Raw genomic sequence first — 27,915 nt, forward strand, 5'->3', positions numbered from 1 at the left:
GCCTCTCCAAGTGGAGATTAGTCCTGTCCTTCATAATTTTTTCCAATATTTTCCCAACCGCTGATGTTAGACTCACCGGCCTGTATTTACTTGGTTTATCCCTACTACCCTTCTTGAATAATGGTACCACATTCGCTGTCCTCCAGTCCTCCTGTGGCCAGAGAGAATTTGAAAATTTGTGTCAAAGCCCCTGCTATCTCCTCCCTTCCCTCACATGGGATACATCTCATCTGGGCCTGAAGATGTCTCCACTTTTAAGCCCGCTAAAACAGCTAATATTTCCTCCCTTTCAATGCTAATATGTTCAAATATATCACAATCCCCCTCCCTGATCCCTACACCTACATCGTCCTTCTCCATAGTGAACACCAATGAAAAGTAATCATTTAAAACCTCACCTATGTCCTCCGGCTCCACACAAAGATTGCCACGTTGGTCCCTAATGGGCCCTACTCTTTTCCTGCTTATCCTGTTACCCTTAATATGCTTTTAAACGCCTTGGGATTTTCCTTTATCTTGCCCGCCAGTGTTTTTTCATGCCCCCTTCTCGCTCTCCTAATAGCTTTATTCCTGATCCAATCCTCTATATCCCTTGACATCCAGGGTTCCCTGGGCCTGTTAGTTCTACCCTTCATCTTAACGGGTACATGTTGGCTCTGGACTCTCACTATTTGCTCTTTGAATGACTCCCACTGATGTGATGTAGACTTTCCTACAAGTATCTGCTGCCAGTCCATTTTGGCCAGATTCTGTTTTATCATATTGAAATCAGCCTTCCCCCAATTCAGTACCTTTATTTCTGGTCCAGCTTTGTCCTTTTCCATAACTACCTTAAACCTTACAGAGTTATGGTCACTATTCCCGAAATGCTCCCCCACTGACACTTCTACCACTTGTCCGGCTTCATTCCCTAGGATTAGGTCCACTATTGCCCCTTCCCTTGTAGGACTTTCTACAGACTCGCTCAAAAAGCTCTCCTGTGTGCATTTTAAGAATTCTGCCCCTTTTAAGCCTTTTGCACTAAGACTATCCTAGTTATGGGGAGGCGGTAGCGTACTGGTATTGTCGCTGGACTAGTAACCCAGAGACCCAGGTATTGCTCTGGGGACATGTGTTCGAATCCCACCACAGCAGAAGGTGGAATTTGAATTCAATTAATAAATCTGGAATTTAAAGCTAGTCTAATGATGGCCATGAAACCATTGTCGATTGTTGTAAAAACACATCTGGTTCACTAATGTCCTTTAGAGAAGGAAATCTGTTGTCCTTACCTGGTCTGGCCTACATGTGACTCCAGAACCACAGCAATATGCTTGACTCTTACATGCCCTCGAAATGGCCTAGCAAGCCACTCAGTTCAAGGGCAATTAGGGATGGGTAATAAATGCTGGCCTGGCCTGCGACGCCCACATCCCATGAAAGAATAAAAAAAAAGTTAATATTGAGGAAGTTGAAATTCCCTACTATTATTACCCTATTATTTTCACACCTCTCAGAGATTTGCCTACATATCTGCTCCTCTATCTCTCCCTGACTGTTTGGAGGCCTGTAGTACACACGCAGCCAAGTGATTGCCCCCTTTTTGTTTTTAAGTTTTACCCAAATGGCCTCATTTGAGGAACCTTCTAAGATGTCATCCCTCCTTACTGCAGTAATTGACTCCTTGATCAACAGTGCAATGCCACCTCCTCTTTTATCCCCTCCCCTGTCACGCCTTAAAATTCTATACCCTGGAATATTGAGCTGCTAGTCCTGTCCCTCCGTCAACCATGTCTCTGTGATAGCAATAATGTCATAATCCCATGTGCTAATTGATGACCTCAATTCATCTGCCATACTAGTAGGACTCCTTGCATTGAAATAGATGCAATCCAACCTTACATTTTTCCCTTGTGCCTGACCAGGTCTATATTTGCTCTGCCTTGCAGACAGACTCACTTTCTGTTCTATATTACCCCCTACTGTACCTCCACTCTGTATCCCATCCCCCTGCCAAGTTAGTTTAAACCCCCCCTCCCAACAGAACTAGCAAACCTCCCAGCAATGATATAAAAGCAAAATACTGCGGATGCTGGAAATCTGAAACAAAAACAAGAAACGCTGGAACCACTCAGCAGGTCTGGCAGCATCTGTGAAAAGAGAAGTAGAGTTAACGTTTCGGCTCAGTGACCCATGTTGGTCCCGTGTTCCGGTTCAGGTGCAATCTGTCCAACTTGTACAGGTCCCACCTTTGCCAGAAACAGACCTAGTGATCCAGGAAACTAAAGCCCTCCCTCCTGCACCATCTCCTCAGCCACGCATTCATCTGCTCTATCCTCCTTTTTCTAAACTCGCTAGCACATGGCACCGAGAGTAATCCAGAGATTACAACCTTAGAGGTCCTGCTTTTTAATCTGCTACCTATCTCACTAAATTCTTGTTGCAGATCCTCATCCCCTTTTCCACCTATGTCCTTGATACCAATGTGTACCACGACCTCTGGCCGCTCACCCTCCCCATTCAGAATGTCCTGCAGCCACACTGTGACATCCTTGATCCGAGCAGCAGGGAGGCAACATACCATCCTGGTGTCACGTTTGCAGCCACAGAAATGTCTATCTGTACCCCTTACAATAGAATCCCCTATAAGTATAGCTCTTCCACTCCTTTTTCTCCCCTGCTGTGCAGCAGAGCCATCCTTGGTGCCACGGACCTGGCTGTTGCTGCTTTCCCCTGGGAGGTCATCCCCCCCCAACAGTATCCAAAGAGGTATATCTGATTGAGAGGGGGATGGCCACAGGGGACCCCTGTACTACCTGCCTGCGCCTACTACTCCGCCTGGTGGTCACCCATCTCTTTTCTGCCTGTGCTGCCATTACCTGCGGTGTGACCACCTCTCTATACGTGCTATCCACGATGTCCTCAGCGTCACGGATGCTCCACAGTGAATCCACCCGCAGCTCTAGCTCCGTAAGTTGGGCAGTCAGTAGCTGCAGATGGATACACTTCCTGCACACATGGTTGTCAGGGACATTAGAAGCATCCCTGATTTCCCACATAGTGCAGGAGGAGCATACCACAGGGCTGAGCTCTCCTGCCATGACTTATCTTTATATTAATTTTGTTGCTCCCTTTAAAAAATACTAATTACACCAGGGGTCTTGTTCTACTCCAAACCCTACCCATTACACTCTAACGTTCTTAATAAATTACTCTAATTTAAGTAGAGTAAGATGTACAGTTTAAAGTTACTAAGTGAAGTAAAATATGTTTTAGTAAGCTTCACTATAAAATACAATTGTTATAACCAAGGCTGGAGTAATGCACTGTTAATTCAGTCCCATTCCACATATCAAATAAAGTTTCCCACTACTGAGGACTAGCCAAATTAAACACTGTATTTTTCCCCCAGAATAAAGCACACCAAACCAGGTTTCTTTAAATAACAACAACATTAATTATTTATTAGAAAAGAAATAATATTCTTAACTACTAACTAAATAAATCTATACATGAAAAAAACCCTTATTCCCTTAACCGTCATGCACACACAAATACATTCAAAAAGAAACAGTTAGCCAGTTTCAAAAGGAGGGTTTGTGTTATAACTGTTTCTTAGGAATAGAAGGAATAATAAAAAATTATTCTGGTACGATTTTTTCATAAGGTGAGGTGTCCCAGAGTCGAATAGTCAAATGCCACTCAAAGTCTCTCGATGCAAGATTGGTGAACAGTCAGTGGTCGGTAGGTGGTCACAGCAATTCAACTGCAGCAGACGTCACATAGGTCTTCCATCAGGGGTATAGCAACAGGGCTGCTTGGGTTTTGAAGCAGCAGTCTAGCAGGAGAAGAATTCTTCAGATTTCAGGATTTTCTTAGAACACAGGAAGCAGCAGGAATTTCACTGGATGCAGAAAGTCTTCAGAGACCGGAGGCAACAGGAATCTGCTACCTTTCAAATTCAGCATTTTTTTTTTCAAGAAATGCGAGTCTCCTTTAAAGAGAGAGATAGCACTTTTCTGGGTCTTTTCGCTCTGGCTACAGGCAGGTCAAGCAAAAATTTCAAATGCCTGCTCTTTGTCCAATTCACAGGCTTTTAAAGGGTTCAAAGTGAAAAAAGCACCTTCCTTAACATGGTCACATTTCCAGACACAGTGTCTCCACCTTGTCACTCAAGCTGCTCTGAAGAAAGGTCAAACCCCTGTGATTTCTTTGAAACTGCTGACCTTCCTGTCCTTTTACAAGATTCACTTCCTTTCAAAACACCCATAAAGTTCAACTCTTTGTTCTGAACTTCCTTTCAAAACATTGCTGGAACTCAAATTATTTTTGCAGGTGTCTTTCACTAAACAAAATCCTTCTTTCAATTTTTTTGGAAACAAATACAAGTCCAAGATTTCAGTACAAAAATAAAACTTTTTGTGACACAATAAATAAAACAATTAAAAAATCTGAAGCTAATTGCTTCATAATTCAAAGCTAAATTTGCTTAATTGTTGAAACTCGCAAATGGTATTGAGAAGGATTAGGCAGAGTGATATATTGTAACCCAACACTGCTGACCTATTCTGTTGTGATACTTTTAAAGTACCTGGGAAGAATCATCCATTAATTTGTTTATTAAGAAACCATGAATTTCCTGTCTGTCCCTATTGTTAGGTCATGTGAGATTTTTACAATTTGCAAAGGAATCACATTCACACATGGAAATAAAAGCAATGTGATACATAGACAATAATGCAATCTGCAGCGTTTCAGTATCCTTTCATTTTCGTTTTTTACAAACAAAAATAATTAACTTTGTCTTTTTCACTGATGTTCAGTATGGTTTTCACAAGGACCACTTGACTCCAGACTTCATTACAGCCTTGATCCAAACATGGACAAAAGAGCTGAACTCGAGGTGAGGTGAGAGTGACTGCCCTTGACATCAAGGCAGCATTTGACCGAGTATGGCATCAAGGAGCCCTAGCAAAACTGGAGTCAATGAGAATTGTGGGGAAAGCTCTCCCCTGGTTGGAGTCATACCTAGCACAAAGGAAGATGGTTGTGGTTGTTGGAGGTCAATCATCTGAGCTCCAGGACATCACTGCTGGAGTTCCTCAGGGTAGTGTCCGAGGTCCAACCATCTTCAGCTGCTTCATCAATGACCTTCCCTTCATCCGAAGGTCAGAAGTGGGGATGTTTGCTGATGATTGCAGTCTTCAGTATCATCCGTGACTCCTCAGATTCTGAAGCAGTCCGTATCCACATGCAGCAAGACCTGGTCAAAATTCAAGCTTGGGCTGATAAGTGGCAAGTAACATTCACGTCACACAAGTGCCAGGCAATGACCATCTTCAACAAGAGAAAATCTAACCATCTCCCCTTGACATTCAATGGCATTGCCATTGCTGAATCTTCCACCATCAACATCCTGGGGGTTACTATTGACCAAAACTTTAACTGAACCAGCCATATAAATATAGTGGCTACAAGAGCCAGTCAGAGGCTGGGAATTCTGTGGCAAGTAACTCACCTCCTAAGGCCCCAAAGCCTGCCCACCATCAACAAGGCAGAAGTCAGGAGTGTGATGGAATACTCTCCACTTGCCTGGATGGGTGCAGCTCCAAAAACGCTCAAGAAGCTCGACACCATCCAGGACAAAGCAGCCCACCTGATCATCACCCCATCCATCCCACCTGAAACATTCACTCCCTCCATCACCTGTGCACAGTAACAGTCTATACCATAGACAAGCTGCACTGCAGCAACTCTCCAAGCCTCCTTCAACAGTACCTTCCAAACCCACGATCTCTATTACCTAGAAGGACAAGGACAGCAGACACTTGGGAACACCATCACCTGCAAGTTCCCCTCCAAGCCATACACCAACCTGATTTGGAACTATATCACTGTTCCTTCACTATTGTTGGGTCAAAAACCTGGAACTCCCTCATGAATAGCACTGTGTGTGTACCTGCACCAGATGGACTAGAGCAGTTTAAGAAGGTGGTCCACCAGCACCTTCTGAAGGGAAACTAGGGATCGGCGACAAATAGAGTCATAGAGTCGTACAGCATAGAAACAGGCCCTTCGGCCCACTGCATCCATGTCGACCATAATGCCTATCTATACTAATCCCACCTGCCTGTATTAATTCCATATCCCTCTATGCCTTGCTTATTCAAGTACCTGTCCAGATGCCTCTTAAAGGTCGCTACTGTTCCTGCCTCCACCACCTCCTCAGGCAGCTTATTCCAGATACCCACTATTCTTCGTGTGAAAAATTTACCCCTTTGATCTCCTTTAATCCTCCTACCTCTCACCTTAAATCTATGCCCTCTGGTTTTAGCCACCCCTACCATGGGAAACAGACTCTGGCTATTTACCCTATCTATGCCTCTCATAATTTTATATACCTCTATCATATCGCCTCTCAGCCTCCTTCGCTGCAGGGAAAACAGACCCAGCCTATCCAATCTCTCTTTATAACTCAAACCCTCCAAACCAGGCAACATCCTTGTGAATCTTTTCTACACCCTCTCTAGCTTAATCACATCTTTCCTGTAGTGCGGCGACCAGAACTGCACACAGTACTCCAAATGTGGCCGAACCAGTGTTATGTACAACTGTAACATGACGTCCCAACTGTTGTACCCAGTGCCTCGGCCGATGAAGGCAAGCATGCCATATGTCTTCTTCACTACCCTGTCTACCTGTGTTGCCACTTTCAGGGAACTATGTACTTGCACCCCAAGGTCTCTCTGCTCAAGAACACTCCCCAGGTCCCTGCCATTCACTGTATATGTCCTGCCCTGGTTTAACTTCCCAAAATGCATCACTTCACACTTGTCTGCATTAAATTCCATTTGCCACTCTCTTGCCCACTTTCCCAGTTGATCTATATCCTGTTGTAACCTTAGACAACCTTCTTCACTGTCCACTATACCACCAATTGAGGTGTCATCTGCAAACTTACTAATCATGCCCCTTACATTCAGATCCACATCATTAATATATATGACAAACAACAGAGGGCCCAGCACCGATCCCTGCGGCACACCACTGGTCACCGTTCTCCAATCTGAAAAACAACCCTCCACTGTGTGGGTGGTACAGTGGTTAGCACCGCAGCCTCACAGCTCCAGCAACCCGAGTTCAGTTCTGGGTACTGCCTGTGTGGAGTTTGCAAGTTCTCCCTGTGACCGAGTGGGTTTCCGCCGGGTGCTCTGGTTCCCTCCCACTGCCAAAGACTTGCAGGTTGATAGGTAAGTTGGCCATTGTAAATTGCCCCTCGCGTAGGTAGCTGGTAGGGAATATGGGAATAATGTAGGATTAGCATAAATGGGTGGTTGATGGTCAGCACAGACTCGGTGGGCCAAAGGGCCTGTTTCAGTGCTGTATCTCCCTGTATCTCCCTCTGCCTCCTATCACTTAGCCGATTTGGTATCCAATATGCTAGCTCACCCTGGATCCCAAGTGTTCAAACCTTCTGGACCAGCCTGCCAAGCTGGACCTTGTCAAAGGCCTTGTGAAAGTCCGTGTAGACAACGTCCATCGCCCTGCCCTTGTCAATCCTCTTGGTCACCTCCTTGAAAAACAATCAAATTCGTGAGACATGATTTCCCACGCACAAAGCCATGCTGACTATCCTGAATCAGACCATGCCTTTCCAGATGCATATAAATCCTGTCTCTCAGAATCCCTTCCAATAACTTTCCCACCACTGATGAAAGGCTCACCGGCCTGTAGTTCCCTGGCTTATCCCTGCTGCCCTTCTTAAATAAAGGCACAACATTAGCTATCCTCCATTCTTTTGGGTCCTCACCCATGGCTAACGATGATACAAAAGTCTCTGCCAGGGCCCCAGCAATCTCCTCCCTTGCTTCCCATAGCATCCTAGGATACACCTGGTCAGGTCCTGGGGATTTCTCCACCTTAATGTGCTCCAAAACCTCCAACACCTCCTCCTTTGTAATGTTGATATGCTCCAGGATCTCGCTGTTCCCTCCCTTGAACTCACGAACTTCCATGACCTTCTCCACGGTAAATACAGACGAGAAATATTCATTTAAGACCTCGCCCATTTCCCGTGATTTCACACATAGATTACCACACTGATCCTTAAGGGGACCTACTCTCTCCCTAGCTACCTTTTTACTCTTAATATACTTATAGAATTTTTTAGAATTTTCCTTTATCTTATCTGCCAGGGAAATCTCATGGCCCCTTTTCACGCTCCTAATTTCCTTCTTAAGCGTACTCCTACATCCCCTATACTCCTCGAGGGACTCACTTGATCCCAGCTGCCTATACCTGACATATGCCTCCTTCTTTGTCCTGACCAGACCCTCAATACCCCTCGTCAACCAAGGTTCCCTAAACATGCCAGCCTTGCCATTCCATCTAACAGGAACATGCCGACCCTGAACTTTTCCTATCTCACTTTTAAAAGCCTCCCACTTGCCAGACGTCCCTTTACCTGTAAACAGCCTCTTCCATTCTACTTTTGAGAGTTCCTGTCTGATGCCATCAAAATTAGCCTTCCCCCAGTTTAGGATTTCAACTTGAGGACCAGTCCTATCCTTTTCCATAACTATCTTGAAGCTAATAGAGTTATGGTCACTGGTCCCAAAGTGCTCCCCCACTGACACATCAACAACCTGCCCATCCTCATTTCCTACGAGGAGGTCGAGTGTAGCCCCTTCTCTAGTAGGGCCATCCACATACTGCTTCAGAAAACAATCCTGGACACACTTAACAAATTCTTCCCCATCTGATCCCTTAGCACTAAGGCAGTCCCAGTCAATATTAGGGAAGTTAAAATCACCTACTATTACAACCCTATAATTCCTACACCTATCTGTGATTTCCCTACATATATGCTCCTCCAATTCCCTCTGACTATTGGGGGGCCTATAGTATAATCCCGTCAAAGTGATCACCCCTTTCTTATTTCTAAGTTCTACCCATATGGCCTCGCTGGACATTCCCCCCGGGATATCCTCTCTAAGTACTGCCATGATGTGCTTCCTAATCAATAGTGCAACTCCCCCTCCTCTCTTACCTCCACCTCTGTCACGCCAGAAGGATCGGTACCCCGGAACATTGAGATTCCAGTCCTGCCCATCCCTCAACCACGTTTCGTAATAGCTATAATATCACAATCCCATGTACTGATCCATGCTCTGAGTTCATCTGCCTTACCTGTAAGGCTTCTTGCATTAAAGTAAATGCAGTTTAGCCTATCAGACCTTCCACGCTCCCTGTCCTGCTCCTGCCAAGCCTGCCTACTGGACTTGCTTGCTTTAAACTTTACATTTGCCTCAACTATCTGATCGGAGAGTCTACTACTTTGGGTCCCACCCCCCCTGGTTTAAACTCTCCTGAGTAGTACTCGCAAACCTCCCAGCAAGGCTATTGGTCCCTCTCCAGTTTAGATGCAACCTGTCCTTCTTGTCACCTCTGCACCAGAAGAGATCCCAATGATCCAAGTAGCTGAAGCCCTCCCGCCTACACCAGCTCTTCAGCCACGCATTAATTTGCCTAATCCCCCTATTCCTACCCTCACTAGCATGTGGCACAGCGAGTAATCCTGAGATTACAACCCTAGAGGTCCTGCTTTTTAACCTTCTGCCTAACTCCCTATATTCACTTTGCAGGACCTCATCTCTCTTCCTGCCGATGTCATTAGTACCAATATGGACCACGACCTCTGGCTGCTCACCATCCCCTTTCAGAATGTCCTGTAGCTGCTCCGAGACACCCTTGACCCTAACACCAGGGAGGCAACATACCATCCTGGAGTCTCGTTTGTGGCCACAGAAACGCCTATCTGCACCCCTTACGATAGAATCCCCTATCACTATAGCTCTTCCAATCCTTTTCCTCCCCTGCTGTGCAGCAGAGCCCTCCGTGGTGCCACGAACTTGGCTGTTGCTGCTTTCCCTGGGAGGTCATCCCCCCCAACAGTATCCAAAGCGGTATATCTGTTTGAGAGGGGGATGGCCACAGGGGACTCCTGCACTACCTGCCTGCGCCTACTACTCAGCCCGGTGGTCACCCTTCCCTTTTCTGCCTGTGCAGCTGTTACCTGCAGTGTGACCACTTCGCTAAACATGCTATCCACGATGTCCTCAGCATCGCTAATGCTCCACAGTGAATCCACCCGCAGCTCCAGCTCTGTAATGCGGGGAGTCAGTAGCTGCAGATGGATACACTTCCTGCACACATGGTCATCAGGGACACTGGAAGCATCCCTGATTTCCCACATAACGCAGGAGGAGCAGATCACAGGACTGAGCTCTCCTGTCATGACTTACCTTTAAATTAATTCGTTACTCCCTTCATGAAAAAATATAATTACACCAGGGGCCTTGTTCTACCCATTTCAATCTGAAGTCCTTAAAAAAAAACACTTTAGTAGTACTCACCTTATCACCAGAGGTTTTTTCCCAACAAAAAAAAACAACTTTCCCCTTTTTTTTAAGATATTCTAACAGCTGCTACTCACCAACCAATCACCCTGAAGCTCTCCTCTGACGTCACTGTTGGCTTTTTTTTTTCAAAACTCCAGCGCACTGGAACAGCTCCGCTCCGCTCCCGGAAGGTAAGAGAGTGGGCCTCAGCACATTTATAGGCTTAGCACTCTGCATTCTCCCCACAGGTCCGCTTCGCTCTGCTCCCGGAAGGTAAGAGAGTGGGCCTCAGCACATTTAGAGGCTCAGCACTCTGCGTTCCCCCCACAGGTCCGCTCCGCACCATTCCCGGAAGGTAAGAGAGTGGGCCTCAGCACATTTATAGGCTTAGCACTCTGCATTCTCCCCACAGGTCCGCTCCGCTCCCGGAAGGTAAGAGAGTGGGCCTCAGCACATTTATAGGCTTAGCACTCTGCATTCTCCCCACAGGTCCGCTCCGCTCCGCTCTGCTCCCGGAAGGTAAGAGAGTGGGCCTCAGCACATTTATAGGCTCAGCACTCGGCGTTCTCCTCACAGGTCCACTCCGCACCACTCCCGGAAGGTAAGAGAGTGGGCCTCAGCACATTTATAGGCTCAGCACTCGGCGTTCTCCTCACAGGTCCACTCCGCACCACTCCCGGAAGGTAAGAGAGTGGGCCTCAGCACATTTATAGGCTCAGCACTCTGCATTCTCCCCACAGGTCCGCTCCGCTCTGCTCCCGGAAGGTAAGAGAGTGGGCCTCAGCACATTTATAGGCTTAGCACTCTGCATTCTCCCCACAGGTCCGCTGCGCTCCACTCCCGGAAGGTAAGAGAGTGGGCCTCAGCACATTTATAGGCTTAGCACTCTGCATTCTCCCCACAGGTCCGCTCCGCTCCCGGAAGGTAAGAGAGTGGGCCTCAGCACATTTATAGGCTTAGCACTCTGCATTCTCCCCACAGGTCCGCTCCGCTCCGCTCCCGGAAGGTAAGAGAGTGGGCCTCAGCACATTTATAGGCTCAGCACTCGGCGTTCTCCTCACAGGTCCACTCCGCACCACTCCCGGAAGGTAAGAGAGTGGGCCTCAGCACATTTATAGGCTCAGCACTCTGCATTCTCCCCACAGGTCCGCTCCGCTCTGCTCCCGGAAGGTAAGAGAGTGGGCCTCAGCACATTTATAGGCTCAGCACTCTGCATTCTCCCCACAGGTCCGCTCCGCTCTGCTCCCGGAAGGTAAGAGAGTGGGCCTCAGCACATTTATAGGCTTAGCACTCTGCATTCTCCCCACAGGTCCGCTCCGCACCATTCCCGGAAGGTAAGAGAGTGGGCCTCAGCACATTTATAGGCTTAGCACTCTGCATTCTCCCCACAGGTCCGCTCCGCTCCACTCCCGGAAGGTAAGAGAGTGGGCCTCAGCACATTTATAGGCTTAGCACTCTGCATTCTCCCCACAGGTCCGCTCCGCACCATTCCCGGAAGGTAAGAGAGTGGGCCTCAGCACATTTATAGGCTTAGCACTCTGCATTCTCCCCACAGGTCCGCTCCGCTCCACTCCCGGAAGGTAAGAGAGTGGGCCTCAGCACATTTATAGGCTTAGCACTCTGCATTCTCCCCACAGGTCCGCTCCGCTCTGCTCCCGGAAGGTAAGAGAGTGGGCCTCAGCACATTTATAGGCTCAGCACTCGACGTTCTCCTCACAGGTCCACTCCGCACCACTCCCGGAAGGTAAGAGAGTGGGCCTCAGCACATTTATAGGCTCAGCACTCGGCGTTCTCCCCACAGGTCCACTCCGCACCACTCCCGGAAGGTAAGAATGCTGGCCTTGCAAGTGACATTCCCATCCCATGAAAGAATTTTTTTAAAATGTGAGTTCCTAAGTTTTATAAATAGGGTCATCAAGTGCAAAAGGACAGTACATAATTTCTTGACCAAAAAGATGGCAGACAATCATTCTGTAGCCTCTCAGTGCTGTTCTTGATCATTTTGCTCGGCGGATGCCTCAGCAATTCACTCTCCTGTTGTTTCTATGGGGACGATTTTGTCCACCATTTAGCATCTCCATCTGCCTAACTCTGCGATTGCAAACTTGCCACGTGGGAAATTCTTTGCCTGTAATGATAATAGCATAATTTATATAGTGCCTTCAGAATAGAAAAAAAGTCCCAAGGCACTTCTCAGAAGTATAATCAAAAAATGGGCTCCGTGCCCATTTTAGGAGTTGTGATCAAAAGCTTGGTGAAAGACATGTACTTTAAGGAAGTTCTTCAAGGAGATGGACGTGGAGAGGCAAAAAGGGGCTTTGAGAAAAAAATCCCATATCCTGAGCCTAGGTAGCTGACGACATGACCAATGGTGGGGCAGATATGCAGGAGAGGCCAGTCTCAGAGGAATGGAGATTTGGAGAGCATTGTAGAGTTTGAGGAGTTTACAGACATAGCGAGGGCCAAGGCCATGAAGTTTATCAAAAGGAAGATAAGAATATTAAATTTGAGACATTGGAGAGCCAGAAGTCAATGTAGGCCACAAGGTTGTGGGTGCGGGTGGTGGTGGATATGTTAGTGAGAGTTGGTGTGGGATAGACTATGGGGGATGGGGGGCACAGCAAGTAGAGCTTTGGCGGACTTGAGTAAGGCAGTGACAAAGGCATGAGGCTTTGACAGCAGATGAACTGAGGTAGATCATGGCGGCGAGCAATATGTTTGTGATGGAGACAATATTAGGTCATAAACTCAGCTGGGGTCAAGTAGTACACCAAAGTTGAGAAAAGTCTAGTCCAGCCTGAGACATGAGCCAGAGAGAAGATGGAAACGGTAAGACAATGATTTTAGTCTTCCCAGTGTTAACTGCAAGAAATTGAAGTTTTTCAGACAGCCTGGCTGACATTACAGAGGCACTGGAGGGGTCAAGAGAGACTGGAAATTTTGTGGTTCATGCCTGTTTAATGGGCACTAAAAGGGCACGTGAACCTTCAATATGATGTACAGGAAGCACATATTATTATGAGCTGAAGTGTGCCACCCACCATATTGGTACAGATATTTTTAAAAAGGCATCCATGGCCCAGACCTCAAACAAGCCTTAGGTACTTCAAATATTCAGATAATAGGCTAATGCCTTTTTGAGGCTCCCTCTGTAATATTGTGTTGCCCTAAGGCCAGCTGTGTTCTGGAAAACCAGACCTACATGCAGTCGAACAGGTGACTGTTAAAGGATACAATGAACAAACCGAAGTTTTTAAAATATGTTTACATGAATGCGAAGGTGGGAGGAACAGGAGTGCTGCTTCCCCTGTCCACATTCAAACCATGCGGACATTGGTCTCCCCCACCAAAGCAATCATAATGTTGATTTCTACTCCCACTCCCCTCCAATCTCAAGCTTAAGCCGCAGAACGAGACCAGGCACCCCCACCACTCCCTGCCTCGATTCTGGCCACTACTACTTTCCATCCCAGTCACTTCCCCAACCCCCCCTCACCTCCACTCCTCCTCCATCAACCCACCCTCCCTTTCCCCACCCCCCCACCCCAGACTCCTGGTCTCCCAGTCCCCCTCACCTAACAGCTGCTGCCTGCAGCCTGATCTCGGAATTCACCCCCGTAGAGCATGGTTGTCATTACTGTACAGAATATTTTAAACACCAGAAGAATTAGCATGACACATAGTGACAATGCATTACTAAAATTCTCTTCTTGGTACCTACAGAAAACAGTACTTCAGAACTTAACTCTCATTCTGCGAATTTCAAACAATGGTAATGCAATGTAACTGGAGTGATGCTTTATTCGTATCTTGTTCTCTACTTCAGGATAAAGGTATCCTGTATTTACAGAGTATAATTACATGCTGGCAATGAAGTATTGTTGCACTGTATGAAATAAGTAGTACGCATATCACGTTGCTTGAGAATGATGTTATTAAATATATGTTTCAGACACAATGTAAAATCCAAAGAAAAATCATGTCTGAACCAGTTGGAATGGAGAGATAAGTGCCACTTCATCTCTGCCAACCAGTTCATTAAATCTGTAGATGAGAAAATGTGGCTTTTCCACTGAGACACCGCAGACTAAAATGATTACAAAAATCCCAAACCTTGATGTTGAACACTGAAACATGTTAGGTAGCCATTACATTTTAAAGCAGAGGAACAGATAACTTGCTGTGTAATAGAGTTTGCTATCAGTGCTGAAAGAGTAACAGAATAATCTATTAAAATATATGTATTTTGTGTACGATTCTAAGCTTACATGAAGGCCACAACACACCAGATGTATTGCTAGGATATTAGATTTCAGTTGATGAGGTTAAAGTTTCCCATATACCTACCTTTATATTTAAATTCCATCCTCCCAGCTTCTACTTGATATCTCCAAGACATATCTCACAGAGCCACCCCTTCATGCTGTTTTCTATCCCATCACAATCACCTCCCACTCCCCATTGCTAACATTAGCCCTGGCTGGATCTTCCCATGTCAACTTATGTTAATGGGAATGGTAACATCATGGTTGTGTTACAGGACCAGTAATCCAGAGGCTTGGACTAATCAGAGGCATGAGTTCAAATCCCACCATGACAGTTGGGGAATTTAAATTCAATTAATTAAATAAATCTGGAATAAAAAGCTCATATCAGTAATGAAATGACTAGACGACTAGATGGTCATAAAAACCTCTCTACTTCACTATTGTCCTTTAGGGAAGGAAATCTACTATCCTCACCCAGTCTGACCTTTATGTGACTCCAGATCCACAGCAATGTGGTTGACTCTTAAATGCTCTCTGAAATGGCTGACCAAGCCACTCAGTTCCATCAAAATTGCCACAAAAAGTCTTAAGAAGAATAAAACCAGATGGATTACCTGGCGTCGACCAAGATACCAAACACATTAAAGGCACAGGCAGTCCAGTCGATCCTGCAAAATCCTCACTAACATGGGTGGATTTGTGGCAAAATTGCAAAATTTGGACAGCTGTCCCACAGACTACATAGTAACAGGATCATACCTTTCAGCCAATGTCCCAGACTCCTCCATCACTATCCCTAGGTATGTCTATCCCACCAGCAGGACAGACCCACCAAAGGTGGTGGCACAGGGTCAAACATGGAAAGGAAACGTCCTGCTGATTATCCGCCTTCCTTCAGCTGATGAATCAGTGTTCTTCCATGTTGAACAATACTTGGAAGTAACATGGGCACAGAATGTACTCTGGATGGGGGACTGCAATGACCATCACCAGGAGTGATTCAGTAGCACCACTACTGATCAAGCTTGCCATGTTCTGAAGTACACACTTCCAGTCAGGGCCTGCAATAAGTGGTGAGAGAACTAACATGAAGGAGAAGCCTACTTGAACTTATCCTCACCAATCCAGCTGCCATAGAAGCATCTATAAATGACTGTATTGGTAGGAGTGACCACTGTTGTCGAGAAGAGGTCCAGTTTTCACCCTCTATTGTCTTGTGTGGCACTACCACCTTGCTAAATGGTATAGATTGTTACAACCGAGGCAAGACTGTCTTTTCTAGTTCCACTTCTCTACAGGTCACAACATCTTTTTAAATGTTTACTCAGTTACCAGTATAGCCAATCATATACTCTATTTTCTATCCCAGAATAAAATTCATCAACCAGGTTTCTTTAATAAACAACAAAATGATCAGTTTATTATAAAACAAGACTGACCCAATAACGAAGCAAAGCATTAACACACTGATTAAAAAATATGAAATTTCCCTTTTTAAAAATACTCCAATTATACTCACACACACACTGGAAAAAATACAGAAATTCACTCTGCAGAGGTCTGTTACAAAAAAAAGACCAAAAAAAAACTACTTTGGCCAAATACTTGCTAATTCTTGACTAAAAAGAAAGAAGATATGGAAGGAAGTCAGTTGTCCCTTTTTAGGTCAGGCATCCGGGTATACGGAGACAGGCCACTACGATCATTTCAGAAGCAGTCCGTTCTGGAGATGTCGAGAATTATTCTAGAAGGCATTCTTGGAGAAATGTGGCATCAAGGTTTTTCTGCTAGCACACACTTGAAGCGCAGGATTTTTATCCAGCTCTTCAGGACCTAGACGGTACCAGGGATTTTTTTTCCCCACATTGGATCATGGCAGGTTTTCTTAAAAAAGATTCTCTAGGAGGTGAGCTGGGTGGTTTCTTTTCTCCTTGGCAAGAAAACACCAATTGTCTTCAAACAGTTCACACCACAGCTGAAACTGAAAACAATGTTCAAACCCCAAACAGTGAGTCGACCTCCAAAAACCTTGACATATGGCTTCTCTGTAACCATTTTTGCCCAAGACAGCAGGGGTTCTGCTGTTTTCTAATCCCAAATTACAGGTGGGCTCCAGAACAGGTGGCTTTCAAACAACATCTTGTCCTGTCGCTGAACTTGGTATAAAAAACACATCCATGGAATCTTTTCAGTTTTAACACGTCCTCAGAAAAATAAATATAGAAACATAGAAAATAGGCCAAAGGAAGTAAATTGAAAAGTAGGACCTCAAAGGTAGTGATCTCAGGATTACTACCAGTGCCACGTGCTAGTCAGAATAGAAATAGCAGGATATAGCGGATGAATATGTAGCTGAAGAGATGGTGTGAGGGGGAGGGTTTTAGCTTCCTGGGACATTGGGACCGAATCTGGGGGAGGTGGGACCAGTACAAACTGGATGGGTTATACCTGGGCAGGATTGGGACTTGATGTCCTCGGAGGAGTATTTGCTACAGTGGTTGGGGAGGGTTTAAACTAAAATGGCAGAGGGATGGGAACCTTTGCCAGGGGTCAGAGGAGGGGGGATCAAAGACAAGAACAAAAGACAGTAAGGGGAATAAGAAAAGTGATAGGCAGAGAAATCAAGGGTCAGAATCAAACAGGGCCACAGTGAAAATTAGTGGGAAGTGGACAAGTAATGTTAAAAAGACAAGCCTTAAGGCTTTGTGCCTTAACACACGGAGAATTCGCAATATAATGGATGAATTAATCATGCAAATAGATGTAAACGGGTATGATATAGTCGGGATTACGGAGACATGGCTGCAGGGTGACCAGGGATGGGAAGTGAACATCCAGGGGTATTCAGCATTTAGGAAGGACAGACAAAAAGTAAAAGGCGGTGGAGTTGCATTCCTGGTCAAAGAGGAAATTAACGCAATATTAGCTCTGACGATATGGAATCTATATAGGTAGAGCAGAGAAACACTAAGGGGAAAAAAACATTAGTGGGGGTTGTATATAGACACCCAAACTATAGTGGTGATGTTGGGAATGGCATTAAACAGGAAATTAGAAAAGGAACATCAGTAATTATGGGTGACTTTAATCTGCATATAGATTGGGCAAATCAAATTAGTCACAATACTGTAGAGGGCCCTGGCAGAGATTTTTGTATCATCGTTAACCACGGGTGAGGTACCGGAAGACTGGAAGATAGCTAATGTTGTGCCTTTATTTAAGAAGGGCAGCAGGAATGAACCAGGGAACTACAGGCCAGTGAGCCTTACATCAGTGGTGGGAAAGTTATTGGAAGGGATTCTGAGAGACAGGATTTATATGCATCTGGAAAGGCATGGTCTGATTCGGTATAGTCAGCATGGCTTTGTGCGTGGGAAATCATGTCTCACGAATTTGATTTGAGTTTTTCAAGGAGGTGACCAAGAGGATTGACGAGGGCAGGGCGATGAACGTTGTCTACATGGACTTTAGCAAGGCCTTTGACAAGGTCCCACATGGTAGGCTGGTCCAGAAGGTTTGAACACATGGGATCCAGGGTGAGCTAGCAAATTGGATACAAAATTGGCTTGGTGATAGGAGGCAGAGAGTGGTAGTGGAGTGTTCTTTTTCAGATTGGAAACCGGTGACCAGTGGTGTGCTGCAGGGATCGGTGCTGGGCCCTTTGTTGTTTGTCATATATATTAATGACTTGGATGTGAATGTAAGGGGCATGATTAGTAAGTTTTCTGATGATACCAAAATTGGTGGTATAGTGGACAGTGAAGAAGGTTGTCTAAGGTTACAACAGGATATAGATCAACTGGGAAAGTGGGCAAGAGAGTGGCAAATGGAATTTAATGCAGACAAGTGTGAAGTAATGCATTTTGGGAAGTTAAGCCAGGGCAGGACATATACAGTGAATGGCAGGGGCCTGGACTGTGTTCTTGAGGAGAGACCTTGGGGTGCAAGTACATAGTTCCCTGAAAGTGGCAACACAGGTAGACAGGGTGGTGAAGAAGGCGTATGGCATGCTTGCCTTCATTGGCCGAGGCACTGAGTACAAGAGTTGGGACGTCACGTTACAGTTGTACATAACGTTGGTTTGGCCGCATTTGGAGTACTGTGTGCAGTTCTGGTCACCGCACTACAGGAAAGATGTGATTAAGCGAGAGAGGGTGCAGAAAAGATTCACAAGGATGTTGCCTGGTTTGGAGGGTTTGAGTTATAAAGAGAGATTGGATAGGCTGGGTCTGTTTTCCCTGGAGTGAAGGAGGCTGAGAGGGGGCATGATAGAGGTATGTAAAATTATGAGAGGCATAGATAGGGTGGATAGCCAGAGTCTGTTTCCCATGGTAGGGGTGGCTAAAACTAGAGGGCATAGATTTAAGGTGAGAGGGAGGAGGTTTGAAGGGGATCAAAGGGGTAAATTTTTCACACAAAGAATAGTGGGTATCTGGAATGAGCTGCCTGAGGAGGTGGTGGAAGCAGGAACAGTAATGACATTTAAGAGGCATCTGGACAGGTACTTGAATGAGCAAGGCATAGAGGGATATGCAATTAATGCAGGCAGGTGGGATTAGTATAGGTAGGCATTATGGTCGGCATGGACGCGGTGGGCCGAAGGGCCTGTTTCTATGCTGTATGACTCTATGAGAGGAGGAATTCATGGAGTGTATACGGGATGGTTTACTGGACCAATACGTTGAGGAACCAACTAGAGAACAGGCTATCCTAGTCTGGGTATTATGTAATGAGAGAGGAATAATTGACAATATAGTTGTGCAAGACCCCTTAGGGAAGAGCAACCATAAAATGATAGACTGCTTCATCAAGATGGAGAGTGACATAGTTGATTCTGAGACTAGGGTCCTGAATCTGAATAAAGGAAGCTACGAAGGTATGAGGCGCGCGTTGGCTATGATGGATTGTGAACTGTTACTTAAAGGGATGACGGTAGATAGGCAATGACAAACATTCAAAGAGCACATGGATGAACTGCAACAATTGTTTATTCCTGTCTGGCGCAAAAGTAAAACGGGAAAGGTAGCCAAACCATGGCTTACAAGGGAAATTAGAGATAGCATTAGATCCAAGGAGGAAGCATACAAATTCACCAGAAAAAACAACAGACCTAAGGATTGGGAGCAGTTTAGAATTCAGCAAAGGAGGACCAAAGGATTGATTAAGAAGGGGAAAATAGAGTACGAGCGTTAGCTTGCAGGGAACATAAAAACTGACTGTAAAAGTTTCTATAGCTATGTGAAGACAAAAAGATTGGTGAAGACAAATGTAGGTCCCTTACAGTCAGAAACAGGGAATTTATTTTGGGGAACAAAGAAATGGCTGACCAACTAAATGCATACTTTGTTTCTGTCTTCACAAAGGAGGACACAAATATCATACCAGAAATGTTGGGGAACACAGGGTTTCATGAGAGGAAGGAACTGAAGGAAATCAGTATTAGTAGAGAAATGGTGTTGGGGAAATTGATGGGATTGAAGGGCGATAAATCCCCAGGGCCTGATAATCTACATCCCAGAGTGCTTAAGGAAGTGGCCCTAGAAATCGTGGTCATCTTCCAAGATTCTATAGACTCTGGAACAGTTCCTGCAGATTGGAGGGTAGCTAATGTAACCCCACGATTTAAAAAGGGAGGTAGAGAGAAAACAGGGAATTATAGACCAGTCAGCCAGACATCGGTAGTGGGGAAAATGAGTCCATTATCAAAGATTTTGTAGCAGAGCACTTGGAGAACAGTGGTAGAATCGGACAGAGTCAGCATGGATTTATGAAAGGGAAATCATGCTTGACAAATCTAGAATTCTTCGAGGATGTAAGTAGTAGAGTTGATGAGAGGGAGCCGGTGGATGTGGTTTATTTTGACTTTCAGAAGGCTTTCGACAAAGTCCCACAATAAGAGATTAGTGTGTAAAATTAAAGCGCATGGGATTGGGGATAGCGTATTGCGATGGATAGAAAATTGGTTGATAGACAGGAAACTAAGAGTAGGAATAAACGGGTCTTTTTCCGAATGGCAGGCAGTGACCAGTGGGGTTCCACAGGAATCAGTGCTAGGGCCCCAGTTATTTACAATATATATTAATTATTTAGATGAGGGAACTAAATGTAATATCTCCCCATTTTCAGATGACACAAAACTGGGTGGGAGGGTGAGTTGTGAGGAGGGTGCAGAGAGGCTTCAGGGTGATTTGGACAAGTTGAGTGAGTGGGCTAATGCATGGCAGATGCAGTATAATGTGGATAAATGTGAGGTTATCCACTTTGGTAGCAAAAACAGGAAGGCAGATTATTATCTGAATGGCTATAAACTGAGAGAGGGGAATATGCAACGAGACCTGGGTGTTCTCGTACACCAGTTGCTGAAGGTAAGCATGCAGGTGCAACAGGTGGTAAAAAAGGGCAAATGGTATGCTGGCCTTCATAGCGAGAGGATTCGAGTATAGGAGCAGGGATGTCTTGCTGCAATTATACAGAGTGAGGCCACACCTGGAATATTGTGTGCAGTTTTGGTCTCCTTATCTGAGGAAGGATGTTCTTGCTATCGAGGGAGTGCAGCAAAGGTTTACCAGACTGATTCCTGGGATGGTGGGACTGTTGTATGAGGAGAGATAGAGTCGGCTAGGATTATATTCGCTGGAGTTCAGAAGAGTGAGGGGGGATTTCACAGAAACCTGTAAAACTCGAACAGGACTTGACAGGGTAGATGCAGGAAGGATGTTCCCAGTGTTGTGGGAGTCCAGAACCAGGGGTCATAGTCTATGGATACGGGGTAAACCTTTCAGGACTGAGATGAGGAGAAATTTCTTCACCCAGAGAGTGGTGAATTCGCAACCACAGGAAGCAGTTGAGGCCAAAACATTGTATGTTTTCAAGAAGGAGTTAGATATAGCTCTTGGGTCTAAAGAGATCAAAGGGTATGGGGCAAAAGCAGGAACAGGCTACTGAGTTGGAGGATCAGCCATGATCATAATGAATGGTGGAGCAGGCTCGAAGGGCCGAATGGCCTACTCCTGCTCCTATTTTCTATGTCTCTATGTTTCTCTTTGGCCCTTCGAGCCTGCTCCACGATTAATTAATATATATACAATCATCAATATATATTGTGAATAGCTGCGGTCCTAGCACCGATCCCCATTAAAAAAAGGAAGAACTTTTGTAACAAGATTCAGATATAGCTGTTCAAAAGTGGGCATGCCTGAGCCGCTGTGGGCCATCAGCAGAAGCAGAATTGTATTTCACCAGAATCTGCAACTTCATGGCTTCGCAGATCCCTCACTCTACCATTACCATCAAGGCAGGGGACCAACCTTGGTTCAGTGAGGAATGTAAGAGAGCTTAACAGACCAAGGCATACCTAAAAATGAGGTACCAGCCTGGTGACCTACAATACAAAACTGGATGCATGCTAAACAGAAGAAGCAGCATGTTATAGTCAGAGCTAAGCGATCCCACAACCAACAGATTAGATCAAAGCTCATCCAGTGATGAAGGGTGGCGGACAATTAGACAATTAATGGAAGGAGGAGATCCCACAAACATTCCCATCCTCAGTGGTGGCAGAGTCCAGCACGTCAGTGCAAAAGGCAAGGCTGAAGTGTTTGCAACCAACAGTGGCGCAGTGGTTAGCACCAGCAACCCAGGTTCAGTTCTGGGTACTGCCTGTGCAGAGTTTGCAAGTTCTCCATGTGACCGTGTGGGCTTTCACCGGGTGCTCCGGTTTCCTCCCACAGCCAAAGACTTGCAGGCACAGTGGCGCAGTGGTTAGCACCACAGCCTCACAGCTCCAGGGACCCGGGTTCGATTCCGGGTACTGCCTGTGTGGAGTTTGCAAGTTCTCCCTGTGTCTGCGTGGGTTTTCTCCGTGTGCTCCGGTTTCCTCCCACAAGCCAAAAGACTTGCAGATTGATAGGTAAATTGGCCATTATAAATTGTCACTAGTATAGGTCGGTGGTAGGGAAATATAGGGACAGGTAGGGATGTTTGGTGGGAATATGGGATTAGTGTAGGATTAGTATAAATGGGTGGTTGATGTTCGGCACAGACTCGGTGGGCCGAAGGGCCTGTTTCAGTGCTGTATCTCTAATCTAATAAATCTAATAAATTGGCCATTGTAAATTGCTCCTAGTGTAGGTAGGTGGTAGGAGAATTGAGGGAAGGTGGGGATGTGGTAGGGAATATGGGATTAATGTAGGATTAGTATTAATGGATGGTTGATGGTCAGCACAGACTCGGTGGGCCGAAGGGTGTGTTTCAGTGCTGTATCTCTCTATGACTCTAAGTGCTGAGTGGATGATCTATCTTGGCCTTCTGCTGGGGACCCAGCATCACAGGTGTCAGTCTTGAGCCAATTTGATTCATTTCATGTGCTGTCAAGAAACAACTGAAGGCACTGGATACAGCAAAGGCAATGGGCCATGACAGCTCCCTCACTGTAGTGCTGAAGACTTGTGCTCCAGACCTTTCCAGGTACCTCGCCAAGCTTTTCCGGTACAGTTAAAACACTGGCATCGACCTGACAATGTGAAAAATTGACCAGGTATGTCCTGTCGAAAAGGAACAGGACAAATTCAATCTGGCAAATTAACACCACATCAGTCTATTCTCAATCATCAGCAAACTGATGGAAGATGTTGTGGGCAGTGCTGTCAAGTGGCACTTGTTCACCAACTCTCAGTTTGGGTTCCACCAAGACCAGCTCCAGACCTCATTACAGCGTTGGTCTGAACACAGACAAAAGAGCTGAATTCCAGAAATGAGGTGAGAGTTACTGCCCTTGACATCAAGGTGGGATTTGACAGAGTGTGGCATCAAGGACCCCTAATAAAATTGAATTCAATGGGAATCAGGGGAAAAAACTGTCCAATGCCTGGAGTCATACCTAGTATGAAACAAGATGGGTGTGGTTGTTGGAGGCTAATCAACTCAGCCCCAAGACATCACTGCAAGTGTTTCTCATGGCCTAGGCCCAACCATCTTCAGTTCCTTCATTAATGACACTCCCTCCATCATGAGGTCAGAAATAGGGATTTTGGTGATGATTGCACAGCAATTCCATTCATAACTCCTCAGATAATGAAGCAATCCATGCCCATATGCAACAAGACCTGGACTACATTCAGGTTCGGAATGATAAGTGACAAGTAACTTCCGTGCTGCCCATGTGCCAGGTAATGATCATCTATAACAATGTAGAATCTAACCACCTTCCCTTGACATTCCATAGCATTACCAACACTGAATTCTCCACCATCAATATATTGTGGGTCAACATTGACCAGAAACTTAACTCAGCCAGCCACATAAATATCATGGCTACAAGAGCAGATCAGAGGCTGAGCATTCTGCTCTGAATAACTTCCCAACGCCCTACCACTATCTACAAGGCACAAGTCAGAAGTGTGATAGAATACCCCCTGCTTGCCTGGATGACTGCAACTCCAACAACATTCAAAAAGCTTGACAGTATCCAGGAAAAAGCAGCCCGCTTGATTGGCACCCATCCACCACCTTAAATATTGACTCCCTCCATCACTTGTGAAATGTGGTTACAGTGTATACCATTTACATGGTGCACTGCAGCAACTTGCCAAGGGTTCCTCTCCTGCTCACACACTATCCTGATTTGGAAATATATGCCATTCCTTCCTCATCGCTGGATCAAAAACATTGATAGATTAGATAGGAAGAAACTTATTCCCTTAGCGGAGGGGTCAATAACCAGGGGGTACAAATTTAAGGTAAGGTGCAGGAGATTTAGAGTGGATATGAGAAAAGAAATTTTCACCTAGAGGGTGGTTGGAATCTGGAACGCACTGCCTGAAGGGGTGGTAGAGGCAAGAACCCTCACAACATTTAAGAAGTATTTAGATGAGCACTGGAAATGCCATAGTATACAAGGCTACGGGTCAAGTGCTGGAAAATGGGATTAGAATAGTTAGGTACTTGATGGCTGGCACAGACACAATGGGCCGAAGTGCCTGTTTCTGTGCTGTATAACTCTATGACTATGACTCTATGGAACTCCCTACCTCACAGCACTCTGGGTGTACCGACACTACATGATCTGCAGCGGTCCAAGAAGGATGCTTACCACCACCTTCTCAACCACAACTAGGGACGGGCAATGAAAGTTTGAAAAATCTTTTGCCACCCTTTTCTGTTTAGCCATTTTTGACAATTAATTTTCCCTATTGTAGCATGCTGGGTTGTTGCCGAAAATGTACAGACATGTGCAAACCACTAGTCATTTTATCTTGATATGTATTATCTAGTTAATAAATGAGCACACTGTCCACTAGCTCAGGTAGTTCAGTAGTATTCAGATATTTGGTATAATGTGGTTGTAGGAAGAAATAAAAGTTTTTTTGAGGTCTCAGATCTGAGAGAATGTAAATCTGGGTAAAATGATAAATGGTTTGTGATATCATTGTTTATTAAAGTTTCCATCTCTCCACAACAGACATGAAGGCACAGATTCTCCTGATGATGTAGATGGTGCTGTTGTGGTGTTGAGCAGTTTCAAAAGCAAAATCCTCAAAGTTCAGGTGTGTAAATATAACTGTGAATCTGTAAAAAGTAGTTCCTAATTGTATCATTTGATTATATCAAGGAAGAACAAAAGCTTTTTTGTGATAGAGTAATAGTAGAACATTGCACTTGGCTCTTACTGGGCAGATTTTGACAAACAACAGCAATAGTTTTGTAAGCTTTAAGAAAGAAGATAATGGGTGGAATTGTATGGGCTGTGCAAGAGCAGATTGGGTGGCGTGCGGGGTGATTTAATTAAGCGGGAGGTGTTTTCTCGAATTCCTGACGGCAGGATATTTTAGAGAAATTAAGTCGATGGCATGATTTGCGGCATTCCAGGGTTCCACCCCACACTGGCAGATTGCAGCTTTGCATTCATTTACATGTTACTCTATGCTTAGTTACAATAAATTCCTACCTGCCAGGTCGAGTGAACGCCAAGCGCTTTTCCTGTGCCACCTGGTTCATGTTTGTTTCAACATGGCGTGTAACAGTCGGGTTTGTGCAGTTGAGTCTCAGGTCTGTGCTGTTCTCTCTTTAACTCATTAGCAAAATGAATGCGAGTTTTGGAATGGATGTTTGGCTCAAGGCTTGGAACCAGCAATGGTGATTCTTCTCAGGGGATAGCAGTGAAGGCGGGTCTACATGGAGGAGAAGAGGAAAATTCTTGGGGAGGAAAAGGTGTGGTGATAGGGTGCACGGAGGATCAGGGGAGGGTACTCGGGGAGGAAAGAGTGGGGTGATCAGCTGCATGGAGGAGCAGGGGAGGAAAGAGCGGAGTGTCCAGTGTGTGTCGTGGTTGTTATTGCTGATGAAGCTGGATGTGGTAGCTGCAGTGATGGTGGGTTGATTAGAGTTTTACAGTCAGCAGATAACAGGAATGGCCTAAAGGGAGAGATGAGTGCTGTCAATGTCGGGGACCTGTGGGGTGAATTCAGGGTACTGGCTGGCAGTGGGAATGGTCACAGTCAATCGGGGCAAATGGATTCTGCAGTGGCGAAGGTCAAGAATTAGGGTTGGGTATTCTGCAACATCATAGGGAGGGAAATGGGACTCGGCAATAATATTCAGGAGGATTTGAGGAGGATGAAAGGGCAGAGTCGGCATGTTGATGGTGACGGGGAAAGGGATGGCATGAATAAATTGATTATGACACCAAGCAGGGTGATGGTGGAGGGGGGTTCAATGGTAATGGAGGGAAGGGTAACGGTAACATGGGGTGGGTCAAGGGTGATGGGTTCAGGCTGGAAGGTTGCAGGAGCAGTTGGAAGGTGAGGAGACTTGTCCTAAATTCTACATGCACCATTTTCTCCACTAATAATGCAAACCGTGTGGCCACTCAAGGATTGCAAGGAGAGTGGGAGGAGACAAATGATAATGGGTGTGTCTTTCACCTGGCTGCAATTCAAAGGCAGATAAAAGCAAACTGCTCATTGCCTCAATGTTTCAGCTCATTGGCAATAGAGGGCTGAATTGCAAAGCTCGGCTTATTTATTGTTCAGAAAAACCACAGTGACTTGGGTCTGATACATTCAATTTGTCTCATACCATGGGAAGAAGAGCAGAGGGAGTGACAAAGGAGGACTCTTTTCCCTCTGTGCCCGATCGCCAGCAACATGAAGAACGAGAAGGTGAGGATGCTCCAACTGTTAACATCCAGGAACGACTTTATCAAAGATGGGCACTGGCACGTCATCGCATCGTCAGAACAAGGACAAATGACCTTCAAATGTCAGAGAGGCAACGCCAGTGACGCTTTAGGAGATAATATGAAATGCTCACAGAAATTTGTAGGATCCTGCGGCATGACCTGCAACCACTCGGCTTTTGTGGAAATCCCATGCCAGTTCCCCTCAAGGTGACTGCTGCACTCAGTATTTTTGCTGGCGGGTCCTTCCAGGAATCCACGGGCAACATAAGTGGCATCTCGCAGTGTGGGACCCTTTGGTGCATCAAAGAGGTGACCAGTGCCCTTTTTTGACATGCCAATGATTACCTGTAGATGAGGACAGCCAGGCAGCAAGGTCTGCAGCCTTCGGCACCATCTCTGGGTTCCTTAGAGTGCAAGGGGTGATTGACTGTATTCACGTGGCCATTAGAGCTCCCTAAGACCAGCCTGCTGTATTTGCGAATCGCAAAGGCTTCCACTCTTTAACATACAACTTTGTGAACACAGGAGAAGAATAATGCATGTCTGTGCATGTTTCCTCAGGAGCTGTCACAACTCATACATTCTGAGGAACTCACAGCTGCCAGAAGTTGTTGAGGAACCAGCTAAAGTAGACGGCTGGATCCGGAGTGACAGGGGTTACTCCCTTTGTGTACATGGTTGATGACATCATGCAGCTTCCCCAAAGCGCTACTGAAGAGAGGTACAATGCTGCACATGCATCCACCAGATCCATCATTGAACACACCATTGGCATGCTGAAAATTTACTTCCGCTGCCTTGACCGGTCAGGAGGGGCTCTTCAGTATGCACCACAGAGGATGTCGCAAATAATCGTTGTCTATTGTGCCTTGCATAACTTTGCAATTAGACCTGACAACATTCTGCAGGTAGAAGAACTGGAGGAACACCAGTCCTCCTCAGATGAGGAAGACTATGAAGCGGATGAGGAGGAGGACAACAATGCCAATGATGCCATTATAGATATGAGGGCCATGGGGAGACATGCAAGGAACATCAGAGAGAACCTTATTTTTCCACGTTTCAGCCAACGATAAGCCACTTCATCAAG

The 27,915-nt window shown here is 45.6% G+C and overlaps 1 protein-coding gene across 1 annotated transcript in view; it reads left to right on the forward strand.

Annotated features, from left to right (window-relative positions):
• The window catches only part of uggt2 (UDP-glucose glycoprotein glucosyltransferase 2), a 740,193-nt gene that overhangs the window by 571,414 nt on the left and 140,864 nt on the right, over nt 1-27,915 (forward strand). The window contains exon 31 of the mRNA XM_068034396.1: nt 25,107-25,191. Coding sequence (XP_067890497.1) covers nt 25,107-25,191 — 85 coding nt within the window. The remainder of the gene's footprint in view (nt 1-25,106; nt 25,192-27,915) is intronic.

Source organism: Heterodontus francisci, chromosome 6 (genome assembly GCF_036365525.1).
Source record: "Heterodontus francisci isolate sHetFra1 chromosome 6, sHetFra1.hap1, whole genome shotgun sequence".
NCBI classification, from domain to species: domain Eukaryota; kingdom Metazoa; phylum Chordata; class Chondrichthyes; order Heterodontiformes; family Heterodontidae; genus Heterodontus; species Heterodontus francisci.